This window comes from Vanellus vanellus (assembly GCF_965231255.1).
Source record: "Vanellus vanellus genome assembly, chromosome: 7".
NCBI lineage: Eukaryota > Metazoa > Chordata > Aves > Charadriiformes > Charadriidae > Vanellus > Vanellus vanellus.
The window spans coordinates 35,906,205-35,928,634 of NC_138912.1; the positions used below are offsets into that span (position 1 = coordinate 35,906,205).

Below are 22,430 nucleotides of genomic sequence, written 5' to 3' on the forward strand. Positions count from 1 at the left end.
ACGTACAAGCTTTTACACCCAGGAAACACACCAGTACGCACATGGACTGAGACACTACAGGTTATCAGTGGTTCTGTGGGTGGGGATTTATAGGTGATCAAAATGTTGTACTCTTGACAAAAGGGCAAACCTCAAACAAAACTCATTCTAAAGTATGCATGCAGAAGAAATTACACTAGTGCTTGTTGTTGAGACCAAAGCTGGCATAATGCATTCAACACTATGAATAGCCTGGACACAAAATCGAGGAAGTCATTAACCAGCTGAAGAGCATCCAGAGGAGAGAAAAATGGAGCTAAAAGACTAACAGAAACCACTACCTTAATGGATAAATAAAGGGTATTGGAGTTATTTAATCTGGAGTTTAGGAAACAGAGAGGACATGGACTAAGGATCTGCAAGTACAAAAAAATATTACACAAATTAATACAAAAAGGAGAGCTCAGATCCTCTGTGTCCACTGTGGATAAGACTTGTACTAACTATTAAGCTTAACTGCAACACAGGAGGTATAAAGAAAATTTTTTCCAATAAACAATCAGTTCCAGTAATGACCTAAATAGAGACAGCAATGTTACTGCTCTTATATACATGTCAGGAAGAAGTATATTTATTCTACTTTGGGACAAATGGCTGCATCAGCCTACTACTTGGGGTTCTTTCCGGTCCTACTTTTTAATAGTGTACAGTATTATACTGCTCCAACCTTGAATCCTCCATTAACTTCATCTCTTCCCCTTACTGAAATTGGGGTAACTTAAAAATTGTCACGGAAATTAAATACTTTTTATAGATTCTGACTCCTGACAGGGAATCTTTTGCCTTATATTAAATGACAAAATTATTATTAGTAGAACCCACCCAAAATTACAGCCATTATTTGCATTATGCTTGAATTCTTACCATCAGGATTTCAAGCTTCTGTGTGGCTTTGATAAAACTTAAAAAATATTTTTAAATTGGCGTTTTAGTAATAAAATAGTACATGCTTCCTGTTAGTGTATGCCAGCATTTATATTAACATAGGAACATAGATGTAAAGTACTTGTTACTTGAGTAAGAATACCCGATTCATTTGATGGCAAATTAACTTCCCCTCTAAGTACTGTTTTACGCAAGTATCCATAGGTGTTCCTGGCGTTTGCTTTTACGTCTCTTCTCTCTTAGAGGGTTTGGTAAGATTTCCACATGGTCATCTTTTCAAATATATTTTTAGGCATATATTAATGACTGCTGTATTTCAGATGTAATACAAATAAAACAGTAAAAGAATTCAGCTTGGATTTTCTCATACACAATATAACACACATAGAGTCAACTGTCCATAAGCCCCAAACTGTTGTGTAAACATAGTATGCAACAAATCTGTATAAAAGAAGATCTTATTCTCAGACGTATTTGTCTATGTATTCACAAAACAGTCTACAGAACTCCTGAGAAAACACATGGGTAGGTGGTTGCCTGAAAGCATTTCTGCTTTTGTCATCTCTAAGTGGATATATATTTTGTCATCTCTAAGTGGATGAGCTAAAACATTTCACCTCTTCTTCAATATGAACACCTAACCTGTAGCAATAACTTTAAAATTAAGCTACACTGTTCTCTTCACTAATTTAGCAACTTTAAACACTTAAAATATCATCAGAATGTACACTGTCTTCTAAGTATGAAAATTAACTGGGCAAATACTTGCTTGACCTTCTCTTCAATAAAAAGCATGTGATAATAGACCACTAACTACCTCAGTGGAATTAAACTGAAGGTGAGGGCATAAATTTCCTCAAGCAAAATTACTGTGTGATAAGTTTGCAGAGTAACTACACAAATTGGACACAACAACCAGATGAAGATCTAACCTTCAGCTGAGAAAAACTGCTTTAATCCTTGGATCCACAAGCAGTACCTGCTTTTATAGTAGCTAAGGATTTGGTCCTAAGGATCTTTTTCAGGGATATAAAACTGCCCTACATCCAGTTTAATTACTGAGATATCTCACAGCACAGTGCCCAAGTTAACCTGCATTCCACAGTGTGGGATGGTGCCATAAGCACCATCACATTCATCCTGAAGATACGGAATTATGCGAGGGAAAGATCAATGAAGTAACATGTCCAAGATTACCTATATACTTGCATAGTCACAAATATAAACTCAAGGCCAAATTTCAGTCCTGCCATCTCACCACTGACCTATACTCTCTCTCTCTCTCTCGATAAGTTTCTGAAGAAGTTATAATTAATAATATATGATTTTTTTCCTACGTAAGGAAAACCAGATTTGCTAGTTAAGATGTAGCCTTTGTTACAAGTGGCATATGCACATCAGATCTGGTTTTACACGCTGTGATATGTTTCTTATGTCGTAATAAAAAGATAAAGCAAAAAGGTGCTTTCATAGGCACTAATTCCCTGCTGGAGCAGTGAGAGATGCAACATAGGAGAAAATACTATAGTCTTGAGGAAGCAAGAGGAATCAAGAGTGCTGTTATGCAGAAGTAGTATCGAAACAGGTATGTATAAATAAAACTGGAGTACTGTAGTGGAAATGCCCAAGCGAATGAACACAAAGTGGCAAAGCCTGCAATCCTGCCATAGCACTTCCCGAACACAGTCATTCTTGGTGTTACCACTGCATGTGAAAGCCTGAGAGTAGCACGGGCAGTCTGCCACAGAGGACAAATCCTTGTCTAAACCTTAAAATCTATCTTACCTATACAGATTCTTTATATTGCTAAATAGCTTCTAGGTATAAATCTTTAAACAGCAGCCCAAACAAACCAGCCTTAAACCATTGTTCATGTTTGCTGCAGCAGCAAATAGATTTGTTCAAATTTAAAAAACAAAATGTATGTGAAGGTTTCTGTCAACACGTTGATTTAGGTTAAGAGGGTATGTATCTAATTTAGTCAAAGATATAATTTTCTATTAAGTTTTGGGGTCACGTGCCATTTATGGCCCCGATACCATAATCCGAAAACTAGGAAAACTGTTTCCAAGTAAAGATATAGAATCGGGCTTTAACAAATGACTGCTATCTAGGTCGCCCAAAAAGGAACGTTTACAGTAATGGTATTATTTTTGGGGAGAAATGGAAGAAAAAATAGAATACTGTTTAAATACTGGGGTTTTTTTCAGATGTATTAACCACAGTTTATCTATAAATAACTGTCTCTTCCACCTCTCCACCAAATTCACTGATAGTGCAGATTATATAGTGTGTGGAGTACAAGGAAAAGCGTATCCCAGAGACAGGTCTCCACAGCAATAATCTATCCCTCTGATTCTTGATAGCCAGCTGCCTACCTACTACAGTCCTCAGCATTTACTTCTTGCTTTGTGTAAACATCTAGAAGTAATATTTTATGTATGGTTTTCTGCTGAAAGAACATTCCCTTTAAAGAAGTATTCTGGTTTATCTGAGAAGTGGAAGGCCATGTGTGAAAATGTGATCCTTTAAAGCTTTAGTGGATCTTTTGTTACTACTTTAGGATAGTAAACATCTACAAACTACTACTTCTGTTTTCCCAGTGACAGAAAACCTTCAAGTCCATTCATTATAGGCTATTTATGAAAATATGCAAGCACACCATCTGTACCTGTTCCAAACAAATTCATAGCATCGTATATGGATAATGTTTTGAAACAAAACTTTGCCTTTTTTAACTACAATAGAAATTTTAGCCTGTAACACGGGGAAAATGTGCTAACGTTTACAGAGTAATTTTAATTGAAAAGGGAAGATAGTATATCTTAATCGCCAATTCTGTTTATTGAATAGTAAATTTGTATGAGGTGATCTTTCACAGTTACATTTCTCACCATGTTTTAAGGCTCAACTGACAGTGAATTAACAGGTAACTGATAAGCACATATGCAACACAAGTAAACAGCGTTCCTTTCAGTTAGTTTTTCATTAGTATTTAAGGTCTTAATAAAGAACATATTTGTGTCTGATGAATAAAAAAAAAAAGTTCTTGCTGAAAAAACAAATATGAATCAAAATGCCACTTTCTGGAAATAATTCTTTTTATATTGAAAGGTTTTGTTTTTTCCCAACTGGTTCTATCACTTATAATTTCCATTATGGGAATATTACTAAAAATAATCAAATGTGAGAGATGCGTTATTGCTCTAGGCATTGACCAAAGTAGTAATGAAGTTGACGTTTCTGGCCCCATGGACCTTTCCACTTCAGAAAGCTGTGTACGATTTTGCTGAAACATTATTTAAAATAGAAGCATAAAGAAGATTACTGTTTGCTAAATACATCAATCTTTTACTAAGAAACCTTTTGCTATATCAAAAATGTTTTCAGGCTCTTAAAGATGTTTGAATGCAAGCAATAAAACAATAACCAGTAATGTAGTGAAGTCCTCAGGTTAAATGACGATACAACAGAAAAACAAGATTCTAAACTTCCAGGAATACAAAAATTGTCCAACACTGCATTTTTTCATACATCCTCATGAATTCACTAGTTAAACAATAAACTATAGAATAGGTTCACACATGAACACAGCAGGAAAAGTCTGTAACTCACACACTGTAGCGGCTAAGATTACAGATATACCCTTTCTCTTCTGTTCATGTGAACTTTCTCGTATATAGAGGTTATTTTTGGTTAATATGCATTGCAGGCTTCAGTAAGAGCCAGATATAAACACTGCCTTATTAACCTAGCTTCTATTAGACCAAGCCACAGTTATGAAACTGTAACCTGTTCGAATTTCATGCAGTAAGTCTAAGAATTTTTCTATCTAATTTACATCGGTCTCTGGAACAGGCTCCCCAGGGAAGCGGTCACGGCATCAAGGAACATCTGGACAATGCTCTTAGTCATACAGTTTAGTTTTAGGCAGTCCTGCAAGAAGCAGAGAGTTGGACTTGATAATCCTTATGGGTTCCTTCCAACTTGAGATGTTCTATGATTCTGTATCTTCACCAACTATTTACAACTTAACTACACTGTCTTTTTCTCTTTCAGGTCATACACACCGTTTTATGTCCTGGGCACATTTTCAGAAATCTGTTAAGAGTTGAACAAGATTTTAATGATTCACTGCATGATTTTAAGTGGTGTCGTGGTTTAGGCTCAAAGAGGTTTAGGCTTCAAGAGGTTACCTCTCTTTGAAGAGGGGTAGAGGGGGAGCATCTGTTGGCCCCATCTGGGGTCCCTCAGGTCCCCAGTAATGGATTTTGGCCTATGGCTGCCGGTGGTGCCGGTGCCGCCGCAGGCGGCGGGGAGGGAACCAGCTACTAGATGGTTCCCATTGAAAGTTTGAGAATAGGTTGAGATCGTTTCGGCCCCAAGACCTCTAATCATTCGCTTTACCGGGTAAGGGGGCCGGCTCACTGGCGTGGAGCTGTGCCGTGGAATGTGAGTGCTCAATGGGCCACTTTTGGTAAGCAGAACTGGCGCTGCGCGGGCCCGGGTGGAGCCGCCGCAGGTGCAGATCTCGGTGCAAATATTCAAACGAGAGCTTTGGAGGCTGAAGTGGAGCAGTTAATTTCAGTAGTTACAAGAGGCCCCGCTAAGAAGCGAAGTTACTGAACAAAATTGGTTCTGTTTTACCTCAAACCAGGACAAGTGGTTTCATAGGAATGTAGTGGCATTCTTCCCCTCATCAAATTGCTTTTTAAATAAACCGGTGTAATACATACCCTGTCAGTTTTCCCTTCAGTTTGAATACTTGTACGACTACGTGCATCGTGGTCTTCTTCAAGGTCAGATACATCTTCTAGCTCCTCGGGTGTCTGGGAAAAACATGCAGAAATGGGTTATTCTTTTTTACGATTAGTAACTTTGGTATTAATTTCAAACATATGTTACAGTTTGTTCCAACATAATGTCTGACCAGTTGAGTTCTAGCAGTGTACTGGTTATTAAATGCTAACTGAAATCAAATTGTGTCAGACAGCTCTGAACTAGTGCAGAATGGCCATGCTTTAATTAAACCACTGACTTTTAAAGTTGGTATTCAGGGAAGTTATTTTGTATTTAAATATTGCATTATTGCTGCTAGCAAAGGTGTCTCACAAAAAACCTTTACATGACCAGAATGGATGCCTACTTTTCAGAACCAAAAGATTCATCTTTTTTTTTTTTTTTTCACACATTTTTCCCTTACTTCTCTTTGCTGTCCAGAAATACTCATATGCCCACTCTCCCATCTCCACGTTAGACACAGTATAGACACAGTAAATCTAGTAGGCTGCTGAGAAGGTCTATTATTTTGTCTGTGAGAATAAGGGCCTTCAGAAACCTGCTGATTTTTGTTGCTATACTGACATCAAAGAGTGTTCCAAGTCAGCTATGTACTCTGGGAAGAAGAGAACATCTCTTCCATTTTGAATGCATCACTTCTCAGTTCTATCAAGCAGCACAAGCTCCTTCACTAGGGAAAAAATTAAGTGGCTCCAATTTGCCATTTGTATACATGGCATTATTACATATGCCACTGTCTGTTCCTTCTAGTCACCTCAACTGCCATTTAAGCAACACCAGTTTATTATGTGAAAATACATATTTGCATTATGATAATTTGCTATCCTTTTCCGCTGTTGTGATGTTTTCTTAGGGCCGTTTTTAGCCTGTAGGTGGATAGGAAGAAGTAGTTCTTACAGATACCAACTAATGATGTCAAGACATATTCTCAACAACGAAAAGTTAATCCCAACAGCACTAGGTAACTACATTTACACTTTATTCAGTATATAAGCCTTTTGTACTCCTTAAACTATTATCCTTCAAACAGTTATATATGTTGGGGAAAAAAATGTAAATCCTATTTTTAGCCTCCTCTCTTAATATGCTCTCCAAATTCCCTTCTCTCGTCCTCTCCACTGATATTTTTACTTTTCCCCCCCCATAAACTCCAGAACAGGACTGATTTAGCCCTGTCTATGACTTTTACTGTGTATACTGTATGTACTGTAACGTGCCCACAGCTAAAAGAATCTGCTTTGGTAACACAGGTTTAGGGTACTAATTTTTTTCAACCATACGTGACAAATCCATGAATGAACACTGTTTAACTAATGACAAGCAATTTTCTGTACGATTCAGGTTTTCACATTTATTTCCTCCTTCCCACTTACCAACACATTATTAAAAAAAAAAAAAGTCTTCGCACAGGAGTTCTGCATTTTATGACAAATAACTTAGTAAAAGAAACATAATGAACATGGCTACATAAAGGACAATAAATAAAATATCAAAAGCAAGTTTACTCATATTAACAAAACTGCACAATGAAGCACACAAAACTTTCAGGAAAAATTTAAAAAATTCAATCAGTGCAATAGGCAACTCAATTTTCCTTTATCAAGTAGATTCACATTTTGAAGAACCAAAAATATATGTAAGGTCAAGACTCAATACATAACTGGTGACAGATCTACTACTGAATGGTCTACTACCACCTGACATCTCGAGTTCCAATTAGAGGGAAATTCTTACTTTCTTAGTGTCCCAAAAACCTGATGTGCCAAGAGAAACACGACAAGAGAAGGACTACCAGACAACCCTACCAAAAACCAGGCAGGAAAAAACCTGATCATTACTTTTACCCAATTTTCAATCATCTCTAATATAATTTTTTTCATCTAGAATTGCTGTATGTTCTCACCTGCTTATTTTTACTGTCAAGCTATATATAAATAACATCGGTTGAGAGGGACTCTGTAGGGTTCTAATATTTTATTTCTGGGTCCATGGTAAAGGCACTACGTTAAACTGAATAAATCCACCTGCATGCATTCATATCAGCTGGTAAAGCGCCTCTGTGGCTAGAGGGTGGTAAGTAAACGACTAGGCTTCAAGGTCAGCCTTGAAACAAGGTTTAAATAGCACTGCGTTACTTCAAGAGCACACAAGTAAATTTCCCTCACTGAACAAAATAACAATAATTTCTATGAGGTAACATTTTAAAAAATTAAGAAGGCGGAGCTGGTGCACAAGCTGGCAGAAACGTAATGCTGGTGGTGAAAAATACACCCAGACTTGCTCAAGAAAACAGACGGACAATCAATTTTTGGGGCAAAGCTGAGCATAATGCTACGCCGGTAAAGCAGGGAAAAGGAACATTTTAATCTCAGAAGTCTCTCGGCTTTACTCTTGGAATTAGACATAGTAGGAATTCCACAGTAGCCAAAGGTGTTACCATGCAAAAGTTATTTGAAAACATGTACTGCGGAAGAAAAATCAGATTTTGTTCTGGGTGGATATCCATGGAACAAAAAAAACTATCACAAACTGACTTTAATTGCAACACTTACAGACACTTCTTACTGGAGAACCGATAAAAGAAAGGGTATTAAAGTGGGGTAACTTTGGCTTCTCAGGATTACACTGCGCAGGGCCCTCAGGCAGGTAATACCCTTGATTCAGTGAGAGGTTTATTGAAAAAAGAAACCACTTTCTTTTTAAAGCTACACATACTTGGTTACTACACACAGAAATATATTGCAATTCTTAAGTTTTTCTAAACATTAGTTAAATTTTTTTCCCACAATGATCATAAAGTTGGATTCATGGTCACAGGGCACCATTCCTTCCTTGGTGAATTTGTGACAATCCCCCATTTTCCAATATAGTTTTGTTTTCTTCTATAAAACATGGAATACAAGACGCCGTGACAGGGCAAAACGGTTAATAATCTTGAGAGCACCCTGCCAAGAAGGACTTGTGGGTACTGGTGGATGAAAAGCTGGACATGAGCCGGCAATCTGCGCTCACAGCCCAGAAGGCCAACTGCACCCTGGGCTGCATCAAAAGAAGCATGGCCAGCAGGTCAAGGGAGGTGATTCTGCCCCTCAACTCTGCTCCATTCTGCTGAGACCCCACCTGGAGTACTGCCTCCACCTCTGGAGCCCCCAACATACAAAGGACACGGACCTGTTGGAGTGAGTCCAGAGGAGGGCCACAAAAATGATCTGAGGGCTGGAGCACCTCTCCTGTGAGGACAGGCTGAGAGGGATGGGGCTGCTCAGGCTGCAGAAGAGAAGGCTCTGGGGAGACCTTACGGTGGCCTTTCAGTACTTAAAGGGGGCTTATAAGAAAGATGGGAACAAACTTTTTAGTAGCGAGGGCCTGTTGCGATAGGACAGGGGGTAATGGCTTTACACTAAAAGAGGAAAGATTCAGACTAGAGATAAGGAAGAAATCTGTCACAGTGAGGGTGGTGAAACACTGGTCCAGGTTGCCCAGCGAGGTGGTGGATGCCCCATCCCTGGAAACATCCAAGGTCAGGTTGGACGGGGCTCTGAGCAACCCGATCTAGTTGAATATGTCCCTGCCCGTTGCAGGGGGGGTTGGACTAGATAACCTTTAAAGGTCCCTTCCAACCCAAACTATTCTGTGATTCTATCTATGAAATGAAAAACACTCTCTGATGACAAACCTTTTAATTTGCTTTTCTACTAGGATTTTAAAGAGAGTAATTAATAAAACCAAGGCCAAGCCTTAGTCTATAGATCTCTGGCAGTCTTTCCAAACTGGGTTCAAGTGTGCTTGTTGGCCTATTTGCTTTTCAATCCAAGCTTTGCAAAACAATGCGTTTGACTAGATTTTACAGCATTTTCTCCAATACAGTTTTTTCTGCAAACTCTCCTCAAAAGTGATTATCCAAACAACTTTATCTAGATCATTAATTTTTAAAGGTCACATACACCCATGAAACCATCAATCCTGCAAATAAAGGGTCTCAGCTGTTACAAAAATAATGCAGAGCCAAGTCTAAAATCTCACAGCACACAACATAAATGGACAAAGAGCCATCATGATGTGAAAGAAGGAAGCTATCTCCTCTTATCTAACATTCAATTAAATACTGACCTTTAAACCGTCATTATATGCTTTTATGTTTTACCTTATCTTGGTTTCAACAGCTCCTATCAGTCATTCTTTTTCCCAAATGAATACTAAAACGCAGTGCAAACTAACACCTTAACAGGAGCTAAGTTGATGTCTTTATTATACCACTGAGTTATTTGTGGTATGTCAATACCACAGCAGCAACAGCAATGCTTTTATGCACTCTGGGAGGATCAGAATTTGGCTATTATGCTCTTCACTGAGAACAGAATGGGTTTAAAGAGATTATCTATTCTACTCTGGACATTTAACTAATCCCCGTATTTCGAAAATTTCATCATGTCAAGCAGCATGTCATTCAGTGTAACAAACTATGGTACGTGTGTCACAAATGGGCTCTCTGCAAATATTTAGCTAGCGTCTGATAATTTTGCGTATTAGTCACAATACCACTGTTATCCCATATTTAATTCTACAGGATGACAGGCTGCCAGAAAAAGAGTTTTGATGCACTAGCGGGAGAACAAGAAATTGCAAGCATTATTTATTTTTCCTGACTAATTTTGTAAGACACTCATATAATTGTTGCTATCTATTCACTAAAAGCACTTTTCAGGTTTTTGCTAAAAGCAATTATTTTGAGTGTTATTTTGAAAACAATAAAAACTTACATTATAAAGAGCAAATTAAAATCTTATGTTCTTAATCTGTCGATATTGTGACATCTCAATGCTATGGCAAATACTACTCCCCCTATTTATCATTAAAAACGCTCATACAGCGTCTACTCTTGAAATCTATTCTTGTCCCTTACCTTAAAATTACACCTTTTGCATACCACATTATAAAGCTAACAAATGGTTAATTAAACCAGAGAGCAGAACTCTGTCTTGGCTAGCAGTACTGTCACCAACGTCTGGCATGGAATTTGTCATCAAGTAATAGTGAAATCATTATCCTGCCATAGCCTGTACACATTATAGATAGATCATTTTCAAATGTACGCGATAAACAGTTCTTGTTACAACAGACAAAATTGTGCAAAAGATCTTTTATATATTTAAGCTGTAATTTCAGGCAAAATTAGTATTGAGAACATAAACTGTGGTAAAGACCAAACAGTTTAATTAATGATGAGAACAAATTATGACCGTCAACACTGAAAGATGAAAGTATTTTTAATTAAAAAAAGATTATGTTATATGCTAAAGAGTTGAGGTTTTAAAAGTAATAAATGCTGTGAACCCATAGTATGGGGCAAAAGTTACCTTATTACTACTGGATGCTAGGAGGTTTTGTTTGCTCATTTAACAATTTGCCAATTTATAACATTCTGCTCCAGGAGATTAAAGCAGAAAAGTTAAGATTAATCACCATTAGAAACAGCTAGACAGATCAATAGCCTGACTCCATGCGACAATTCCTGTGTTTTCAGATCTCGCTGAGCGTACATTAGGATAAGCCTTCTCAACAAACAGCCCAGGAGATAGGAAGGAAGTGAGCAGATGAGTGCAATCCTAAATTATACTTGTTTTCCAGGAAACCTGTATTTTAGCCCCGTTTTCATTCCTTCCTTTCTTTAAGTTTGGTTGTACCTCTTGAAGCAGTGATGGTACTTTGTAGGTATACCACTCTCGCATAATGCCTAGAACAATTCAAAGAGAGCTTTACTCCTGAAAATACTGACCTAGTTATGCTGTTCTAAAAGCACTGCATACATATTTAAATCTAAAAAGTTGGGGGGAACTTTAAAGTTGCCTGAAAATCACAACTAGTAATGGTATTGTAACCGTAAGGGTCAACACATAGAAAGATAGATGAGGTAGCAGTTTCTATAAAATGAAACAGCGTGATCAGAAAAGAAACTAAGATTTCAAGAGTACAAATTCTTCATCGGGTACCTGAGGACTCACTTGGCAACCTGAACGCTTGTTTACTTTTTTCCAGTTATTTAATTTCAAGGAAGCATGGTTTTGGTATGACATTTTTAAAAAGAATTTAAAATCCCAAATAATAACAACAGGAAATACAATCAAACGTAGCTATTACAATCATACACCTCTGTTGTAGCCAAAGCCCCTGTCTTCAATTCCATGAAAACCATGACAACTGATACACAGCTCCATGACAAAGTGCATCCTTTGCTTATGCTTATTAAGTACAAAACTCACCACATGGCTTAGAAGCTTCCATTTTGAATTGAGAAATTAATAATTAATGAGAACAGAACACTAGTTTTTAATACAATTGATTTGTTGTTGTGCTGATCTAAATGTATTCCCTATTTCCTCTGATGGGTTGACATACATTTGCTCCATCTAGTGGGAAGCTAATTAAGGCATTTCATTTATAACAGAAGTACTTCTTAAGTTGTTTGAAAACAGACAGTGAAAAGCCAATCGAGCCATTGTTCTCACTTTTGCCAGTAATCTTTATGAAGTAAATTATATATAGCCCACTAATCTTGTAGTTGTGTTTGAAATAGAAGACTTTACTTCTAAACATTACTCCAACATTCGAAAATGAAAAGCAAACAGAACTTGCTTTCTCTATAACATCTGTATGTACTTTAACACTGACGTAGTCTAAAATGTCATTACTGTAGGACTGGCTAACTCCAAAGGCAACCAAGCAGATGCTTTGCGTTTTGACTCTTCAAAAAATCAGCATGAAGTTCCCAGCTTCAAAAAAGGCCAGAAGAACAAACCGGGAAAGTACAGATTGCTCAGCCTCTCTTCATTCCCAGGGAAAACCATGAACTGACTCCTCTTGGAACACACTTCCGGGCACGTGAAGGACACAGTGGTGACCACAGTTTGGTACTGGCTTCTTCCTTGTGACAGGGAGTAGCGAGGTGTGGTAAGATAAATCCACTTCGGTGAAAAAGAGATTTGAAATTATGCTTTGAAAACATGTGATACAGTCTGCCTTCCTACAGAAGCTCCCTTTCTTCCCTTGAGACTCCATTTCTTGTGGAGAAGAGTATATCCCAAACCCTCACTTCCAAAGCCAAAACACAACAGTTTCAAGGCAGACCGTCCTATGAAATGCAGACAAGAAAACTGAAACTGCTTTTGGAAAACATCGATATGTTAAAGGTTAAAAAGGTGCAGTGAATACCTCAAAGTCTGACTGTCTTAAAAATACATTTCAGTGCTCAGAAAGGACAAGAAACGAGACAAAACAGACTATTTTGAATTCTGTTAAGAAATGTAGGTTTATCAGGTGAATAAACCCTGAGCAACAGCAGCCCCCGCATCAAAGATTTTTCTTTAACATGCCAAATACGTATGTTTCTGAATTATGCTAAATGATCATACTAAAACCATAAGTTCCCTTGGATAGATGAATATATCCCTTAGCAAAAGACTTTTAATGATAAGTACATTTCTCAAACTGCAGTAGATGAAATTATTATCTACAACCTGAAGATTTGCTCAAGTCTCTTGAGTCTCAACCAACCCTCTCTACTACCTGACCTGCAAGTAAAATAGATCATCTTAAACAAAGGTACACAGAGTAAGCCTGTCAATCAAAAACTTCTGCAAAATTGTAAAAATACAGGATCAAATGCATAGCGGACTCCTGAATACCATTACCGTCATCCCTCCCACACATTTCCACCTATGACTTGTTGAAACATAAACTCCTCAGTTTTAGCAGATGTTCCTCCCAAACACTAAGACAGTGAAAATAAAACCACCCCAGCCACGAATCCTACATCCATTACTTTCATTCCTGCTTTTAATTATCAAGAGGCTTCTGGTGCCCAGAATGTGCATCCGCACACATTTAGTCATTCAGTAACCAACGACTGTTCAACTGAGTGACCAGTGTCGGCTGACATGGAACTAAACCCATTAAGCACATGATTGTGCAAATCAGCCTTCATGTCATAAATCGGTAATTTGATTCTGCTTTAAGAGGTTGACAGCCTTTATTACTAAGTAGGCTCCCCAATGTGGGATTAAAAACACACACATTCCCTTCGCAACCAGCCCTCAAAGCACGCTAACTATTTCAGGTCTTGTTTCTAAACAATTATTTATGACATGATTTTGTTATAATTTTTACAGGTGTGCTAAACAGAATCAAACAACAACAACTTTTTAGTTATATGTACACTGTTACTACTAATGCATTTAACAATCCATGGAAAATTCTTGGTATTTTATGTGAAATGATTTCGTTAATTTGGGAAGGTTTCATGACAAAGTTATGTGAAACAACGCAGCAAAGAATATTCCTCTCCAACAAATCAAATGAGAAGTTTGTTCAGATACGTATTTTCCTTTTGCATATTTTTTCACAATATGCATCTTTGACAGCCTCTGCTGGCTAGTGAAATGGAAGAGGAGAGAATCAACGTAACTGTCACAGACTGCCACAGATAAAAATGACACAAAGACAGACACAAGAGCCTTAATATTTATGAAAAATGTAACATGATCTTACTTATGAAATTTGGTCTTCCTAATGTCTAAGCTGAATCTTCCCCCATATAGTCAGAGCTTATTCTCTTTTGTATCCATTATGAACATGTAACACCTATTTTCTCCTTTCCTGTGCAACAACAACGTTTTACATAACTGAAAATGGCTATCATATCCTTCCCTTCTCTCTCCCCTTCTGTTGCTCTATTCACCAGGCTAATTACGACTAATCCATTTAGTATTCTTCACTTAGGTCATGTTCTCTAATACGCTGAATATTCGAGCTGCAACAAATCAGAGTGCATTTGCTTAAAAAAGCGGGGAATATTGGAGGTGCCCACTGCTCATCTTGAGATCATAAAACCCCACTTCTCGTATTTTTAACCAAGGTACATAAAAAACAGAGTAACTGCAGCCAACTGTAACTCAGTGAAATCTTGCTTGATTCCATGGGGTGAAACTGGTCTTTCAGAGATCTCTAGTATTATTTGACTTGAACAGTAAGTTAACAATAAGAACTACTGAATCTAAATATGAATCAACCATAACCAACCAAATTCAACCAGTAACTGGAGCTGATTAGCAATATTTTTATCCCATGGCAATGGATTTAAAAAAAAATAGTAGTTTGGTTTTTTTTTAAAAAAGAAGTCTTTCTTACTAGAACAGAATATAAACATTTTTTTTCCATGATAATAAAAAGATGTCTTTGATAAATACTTGTTAGAAAAAGATTAATGAAATTAATTTGGTTTGTCATTGGTGCTGCCTACCCATAATTTAAAGTTTTTGTGGGAACTGCTCATGCACATGAATCATTTCAGTAAAACCCTTTCACTGTCAGTCAGGTATTAGAACTAGTTCTGGTTTCAAATCTGAAAAAGTTTTATTTTGGCAACCAGAACAAACTTCCCTGACAAACTTACACAGCTCTGGGCACTATAGAACGTAGGTGATGTGATGGTCAAGGTATGTCAATCGAGGAAGGGATTGTGAAGCACACAAATTCCAACTTGTACACGTGTGCGTATTTGCATGAACTTCACTGAGGCCTTTCATGCTAAACTACTGGTCCCCAAAAGCTATAGGGAGAATAGGGTCCTGGTGAATAGGTTCTCTTGCCTCCACAAACCAGAGCTGTGGGACAGCAAGGATTGAAGCTATACTCCTTTCGTAAATAAACTAAGCACTTCAAAGTCTAAGTCTCCGACATGAATAGTAGTTTGTTCATTTATATTAATCTGCAACTCACAAAATATAAGGCAGCAGAACAACAGAGGTCTGTGCTGTGAACTGGGTGAACCTGTATTTTAAATTAAACAGTATACAGTATGAAGCAGAGTTTATGCTTCTATGAAATGGCAAAAGCCATACAGATCAGTCTCTTCATCAGTGCTCATCTTTACACAGACACACAACATGCTTTAATGATACTTGCTGCTAAAAGAAAGGAGAACTTGAAAGGAAACAAGTTGAGTAACAGCAAACATGGATTTATCAAAAACAAATCCTTGCAAAACAATCAAACTTACTTCTTTGATGGCAGAATGTCCCTTTGCGGACTTATTGTACGCTTTCGCATGATCTCCTTTTAAGCAAGCTAGAGAAATAGCTTCTAGATGAACCTCTGATTGTGTTTGTACGTAACTGGTTAAAAAAATATACCCCCAGAAAGTTACCAAAATGTGTTTGTCAAAATGACAGGATTTATCAAGTAGAATTCAACAGGTATCTGCACTAAGCCTACTATTTTAACAAAAACTTAATGGAATAGAGTGAGCTTACTAAATCTGTAGGTGATACCAGATTCTTCAAAGAGGCTGTGATTATAAAGCCAGTGTTAAAATGTAACATAATCTTGACAAACCAACTGAGAAAGAAAGGAAGATAACACAGCAGGAACAAATGCAAAGTACTGAATTTAGGCAGGAAAAATCAACTGAACAAATAAGAGACAGGAACTAAGTGGCTAAGCAGCAGCTCTACAGAAAAGCATTAAGAATTACAGTGGATCACAGGCTAAACAGGAAGCAGCAATGTCATATTCTTGAAAATAAAGGCAACCAGATTGTTGTAAGTACCTGCAGGAACAGAGTCAGCAAGCCACATGAAATAAGCCTTCTACTCTACTCAGAAGTACCATATCTAGTGTTGAGCACTGTACTTTCAAAAAGAGGTAAACCAGCTAAGAAAAGGATTGAAAGAAGCACGAGCATGATATGAAAAGAAACACTTTTTTAAGTATACAAGAAACAAGAAGAGGGAGGCGATAGCCTGTTCTCCGCATCCTTGATGTACCAGACAAGAAGTGCTTTAAATTGCCATAAGGAGACTTGGGGTAGATTTTGGGAAAAACTTTCTAAAGGTAATGAAGGAGTGGAACAGACTGCTTGAAGACATCAGGGAGTTTCCAGCTGGGGATGTTTTTAAGAACAGGTCAGACAAATGAACACTGGGAATTATCTGAAGTTAATCCTTGCCTGCACGGGAAACAGTACTGATAGAGCTCCGCTGTGCTTGAACTACTGAACAGTAACTGGACATGAAGGAAATAGAAGCAAATATTACACAAGATTCAAGTTTATAAACACTGCTACCAAACAATATTCTCAAAAGCAAAGATACCTTGTTATGCACAGATTACACTATGGAGTACCTGCCGTTAGAGTACAAGTAAGGTCTTTAGAAGAATGATAAATTTAAATACAAACTGATATATAAAGGGATGACACTTTAATTCTAATTAGATGGTGTCAATTCCGTGAAACAGACAAAAAAACATCCAACAGTCATAGCCTGTATTTCTTCATTAATGCAGCTCACTACTGTTATTTTGTTGTAGGAGTTATTACCGCTTGAATGTTTAGAAGGGGACTTGCAACGCTTAATGTGATGCAGAAAAGACACTTACACAACTGAATTGATTTTGCAGATAACAGGTCATAGATCCATAGATCTTATCCCTAGATAGTATGCACAAATATGCAGGCAGTATGGATATCAAAGTTTATTTATTTAATGTAGTGCAAGAATATTTACTATTCTTAATTAGAGATACCCTGAAAAAAACACCTCTGCTTGCTAAATATGCACTAGGACCATATAATGACACATTATTCAGACACAGCGCATTAAGTTTGTAGAGAAACTCAACAGTGCTAATTACTCACTTTTAAGTGTTTGTTTCTAAAATATTCAGAGTTTTTTAGTATAGCATTTTAATATAGGTAGAGGCAACAGAAGAAACAGAGAAGGGAATGAAATCAGATGTAAACATCCAGATGAGTCTGAGAGACTCTAGAATTTAAGATTTAAAAGAAAAGAGGGAGGAAGCTTACTTTTGCAAATAAGAAATCCACTTCCAAATGAGGGGTGGGGGGAAGCATAAAAGACAACTTCAGAAAGTTGTCAGACAGGAAATAACTAACAGCGGAATGGTCTTTATCTATTTCCCATTTTTAATATTTTATCAACAAACTCCTATTTCTCTGTGATACAAAGTAGTTACAGTCAGACCTTCAAGCAGAGCAACTACCAGAGTTTACTGATTTTAACATAGTTGCTAAATTTCTATAAACAGATGTGGCCCGTAAAATCTACATATATTAGTTCACAACGGGCCACTGTTGAGTGGTGTGCTCCACCAGAAGTTAAAAATACATTAAATTTCCTCCACATTTCAACATGCTTTCATGGTATTTTGGTAAAATACATTTTTTTTCCAACTAATTAGTTGGTAATACATTCTATGTACAGTATGTACAGTGCTATGTACAGTAAAAAAAATCAACTTAATGGCTTCGCTGGAAAAGTATAGATTTCGCTCAGATTTTTTGGAGCATATGTAAAAGAACAGAACAGAGTATTTTCAGTTAGAAGGCACCTGCAACAATCACCTAGTTCAACTGCTTGATCAAAAGTTCAAGCATGTTATTAAGGGCATTGTCCAAATGCCTCTTAAACACTGACGGGCTTGGGGCAGCGACCACCGCTCTAAGAAGCCTGTTCCAATGTTTGACCACCCTCTCGGTAAAGAAACGCTTCTTAATGTCCAGTCTGAACCTTCCCTAGCACAGCTTTGAACCACCCCCCCCCCCCGTGTTCTACCACTGGATACCAAGGAGAAGAGGTGAGGACCTCCCTCTCCACCTCCCTTCCTCAGGAAGCTGCAGAAGGCAATTAGGTCACCCCTCAGCCTTCTTTTCTCCAAACTAGACAAGCCCAAAGTCCTCAGCTGCTCCCCATAGGACATGCCTTCCTGCCCTTTCACCAGCTTTGCTGCCCTCCTCTGGACGCACACAAGGACCTTCACATCCTTCTTAAACTGTGGGGCAGAGAATTCCTCACAGTACTCAAGGTGAGGCTGCACCGACGCTGAAAACAGCAGGATAATCAGCTCTGTTGACCAGCTGCTTATACTGTGTTTAACGCACCCCAGGATGCAGTTTGTCCTCTCGGCTGCCAGGGCACTCTGTTGACTCCGACTGAGCCTGCTGTCAACCAGCACCTCCACATCCCTCCTCTGCAGGGCTGCTCTCCAGCCACTCGCCTCCCAGTTCTTAATTGTGCCTGGCGTTTCTCCACCCCAGGTGTAGAATCCAGCATTTGGACTTGTTAAATTTCCTCCCATTAATCACTGCCCAATGCTCCGATCTATCTAGATCCCCCTGCAAGGCCTCTTGTCCCTCAAGAGAGTCAACAGCACCTCCCAGTTTGGTACCGTCAGCAAACTTGCTAACAGTGCATTCAAATCATGCATCCAAATCGCTGATAACTACACTGAAGAGAACCGGCTCTAGAATTGAGCCCTGCGAATGGTGACCGGTCGCCAGGCAGATGTAGCCCCATTCACTACAACCCTCTTCACCCAGTGCCCCATGAACCCACTCATACCACAGCTGGACAACTTGTCCAGAAGTATGCTGTGAGGGACAGCATCAAAAGCCTTACTAAAATCCAGAAAAACTACATCCACCCCCTTCCCTTCATCCACTACGCAGGTGACCTTATCATGGAACAGGGCTTTCCCTTTGTAAATCCATGCTGACTGTGCTTGATGACTGCGCTATTCTTTAAATGTCTCGTAATAGTACACAGAATAATCTTGTCCGTAATTTTTCCAGAAACTGAGGTTAGACTAACAGGTCTGTAGTTCCCTGGGTCCTCCTTCATGCCCTTTTTGTAGACGGAAATAATATTGGCTAGCTTCCAGTCAGCAGGGACCTCCCCAAACTCCCAAGATGTTTGCTATATGAGAGGGGTCCTGCCGTAACGTATGCTAGCTCCTTCAGTGCTCTGGGATGAATCTCATCAGACCCCATGCACTTGTGAACATTCAGATGATACAGCTGCTCCCTTACAACCTAAGTGTTCACAAATTGAAAGCCAATGTTCTCACACTCATGGTTGTCCGACTCAGGGGACCAGGCAGCCCAAGGTCTATCAGTGTTATTAAATGTTTAACGTGCTTTTAAAGTAAGCTTGCTTTGACCCTTCATAACTTCATGATAAGCACAGGAGGTGCAGGCTCAGAAAAAGGTCATAGGCAATTTTCCCCCAGTGAGAAAGGTGAATCCCGCCAGGCCCTGGCAGGCCTGGTGCCACACAGATCATCCCATGATCAACACTGTCAATCAGGGAAATAAACTGAGAAAACCCACACCACCACGGGTCCTCCAGGAATTGTACTGCAACAAAACGATGACTTCTTTTCTATCAACCATTTTATTTGCAGTGGGTTTGGTGATTTTGGTTGAGTTTGTGGGTTTGGGTGTTTTTCTGTTGCTTTCTAGGAAAAGCAATCATGGCTCAGTTTTTGAAAGACAAGGCTAAATGTTCCTTTTTCGTAAGGAAGTCCCAGGCTACAGAATTTCCTTTAATCTTTGAGGCCGTTAGCGTTAACCTGGGCCAGGAGAGAATGGAAACTACTAATCAAGAGGACAACAGTATTTTCACTAAAATGCCAACTGTTTTGAATTGCATTCCAAACCAGTACTATGGCTGTTGTGGAATCTATCCTGGTTTGTCCAGCACTTCCCTTACCTTGTACGGGAAGGCATGGCAGAGTGGTGACTGGAGTCTCATCTGCAGATGAAACTGAAGCAGACTGAAGTCATGGTGCCATTTTTTTTTTATTTTTGTCTAGCTCAAATGACTTCTCTGGTGTCTAGAAACCACTAAGACACATAGACTGAGGCAGACTTCATGGCATGTGAGTACGTGTCTCCGGGCCTTCAATTTTGTATTTAAGCAGCCATCCTCTAATCTACATCCATATGCCAAGGTAGCTTTTAGTACATATGACCCTTCTTGTAACAAGACTCTGTGAATCAGACTACTGCATTAAAATATTTCTATACGTAGTTTAGTATCTTTACGTTTTGTAATTGATCAGAGGATTTATTTTAGCCAATCAGAATTCACGCACTAGCTATCCTTTTCCAAAGAGACTAGTACCCTGTGGGAATTTCAGTTTTCATGCTTTAAAAAAGACCATTCTTATATTACCTTAGTATCAAGAATGAGAAGTAAATCTGCATATAAACAACATGAGAAAAACTTTAAGGTAACGGGACAGAAAATGGAAAAGGAGTGAAAAAAAGGAAGGGAAGGAAAAGAAACGAAGAGATACAAACAAACAATACTATGTGAGGCGGGACGACGCCTGTGGTGCAGCATGATGATTCTTCAAAGAATAGTATCATATGTCTTCGCGGTAAGCCAGTTCTTAAACGGTCCCCAACATTAACTCCAATTCTTCTTTTACTTTCTCTTTTTGGAGGATGGTATTTTTTGGCAATTAATAATGCTCTCAACTTTTTCTTTTGCTTAGTAGATAAATCTCTGAACTCATCAACATACCCCAGAATAAAAAGAAAAGGAGCAGAGATGTATCACAGCCTAAAACCCAATTATGCTAGGTAAAAGCTGCCTGCCAAACCTCTGAGCTATCTGGCAATCCTACAGACTTTGTAAGAATGAATCATTCCATCTCTGAAGAGCCAGGGCTGCAGGTAATACTTGCTACTGAGTTTTCTGGAAGGGAAAATAACAGGAGAAAATGAAGCTTTTTATTGATGAACTAAACACGGCCTAAAATTTCATCTGGATTTAACTCCACCAGCCAAGAAACGTGATACTTTTACAGGGAGAAAACAGTCCTATACATATAAAGCTAGTATGTTCTAAAAATGTATGGTGCAATTTCATATACAAAAAAAACAAAACTCAAGCACCCAAACAAAACCAACAATACAGCAGCAACAGTATCAGGTAGGATCTTTTCATTCAGGAAAAAATAACTGCCTTCATGCAGATCCTTTCTGCAGTTAAAAGGCAACTAGGGTGAGTCATCTGCTTCCTGATCTGTGAGTTTCCTATAAAAATCACCTCCTTTGACCTGCTGGCCACACTTCTTTTGATGCAGCCCAGGATACGGTTGGCCTTCTGGGCTGCGATCGCACATTGCTGGCTCATGTTGAGCTTCTCGTCAGTCAGCACCCCCAGGTCCTTCTCCTCAGGGCTGCTCTCCAGACATTCCCCGCCGAGCCTGTATTTGTGCTTGGGATCGCCCTGACCCAGATATAGGACCTTGCACTTGGCCTTGTTGAACTGCATGAGGTTGGCTTGGGCCCACCTCTGCAGCCTGTCCAGGTCCCTCTGGCCACTGGCCAGTCAGACTGAGCTTAGTACTTACACAGGTCCAGTACACTGCTGACATCTCAAATCACTTCAAACATGTAACTGTGTGCTACAGGTGGTTTACCTTTGCTTGTTGTGGTTAGCTCTTCCTCACTGAAACAGTGCACAATTCTTCAGCTCTGTTCTTTATTTGCTGAATATCAATTAAACCTCATATTTGGGTTTTTTTACACATCTGGAATCCAGCTTTCACAAACCCACAAACATTTTCAGAGTGTATTTGAGAGAACAACCCTGTGGGGTCAGTAAAACTCACAGACATTGCATGGCATGCCACATTCAGGTGGGATGCCAGACTGGTTTCTTACCACGGAAAAAGGGACCGATTCCTACCATGACAGGACATCAGCAACAAATACAAAGAACGTAGAGTTGTCTGGCATCTGCTTATCTGATTTCCTCAATGAGTAAATTACACACTGATTACAAAGTAGGTAAAAGGCATGCAGCGGTATGATCAAGTCAATAAATATAGGTGGAAGA

The 22,430-nt window shown here is 38.7% G+C and overlaps 1 protein-coding gene across 1 annotated transcript in view; it reads right to left on the reverse strand.

Annotated features, from left to right (window-relative positions):
* The window catches only part of CTNNA3 (catenin alpha 3), a gene marked incomplete at both ends in the record, with an annotated part of 521,829 nt that overhangs the window by 56,198 nt on the left and 443,201 nt on the right, over positions 1–22,430 (reverse strand). The window contains one exon of the mRNA XM_082486059.1: positions 5,661–5,753. Within this exon, the coding sequence (XP_082342185.1) occupies positions 5,661–5,753 (93 nt within the window). The remainder of the gene's footprint in view (positions 1–5,660; positions 5,754–22,430) is intronic.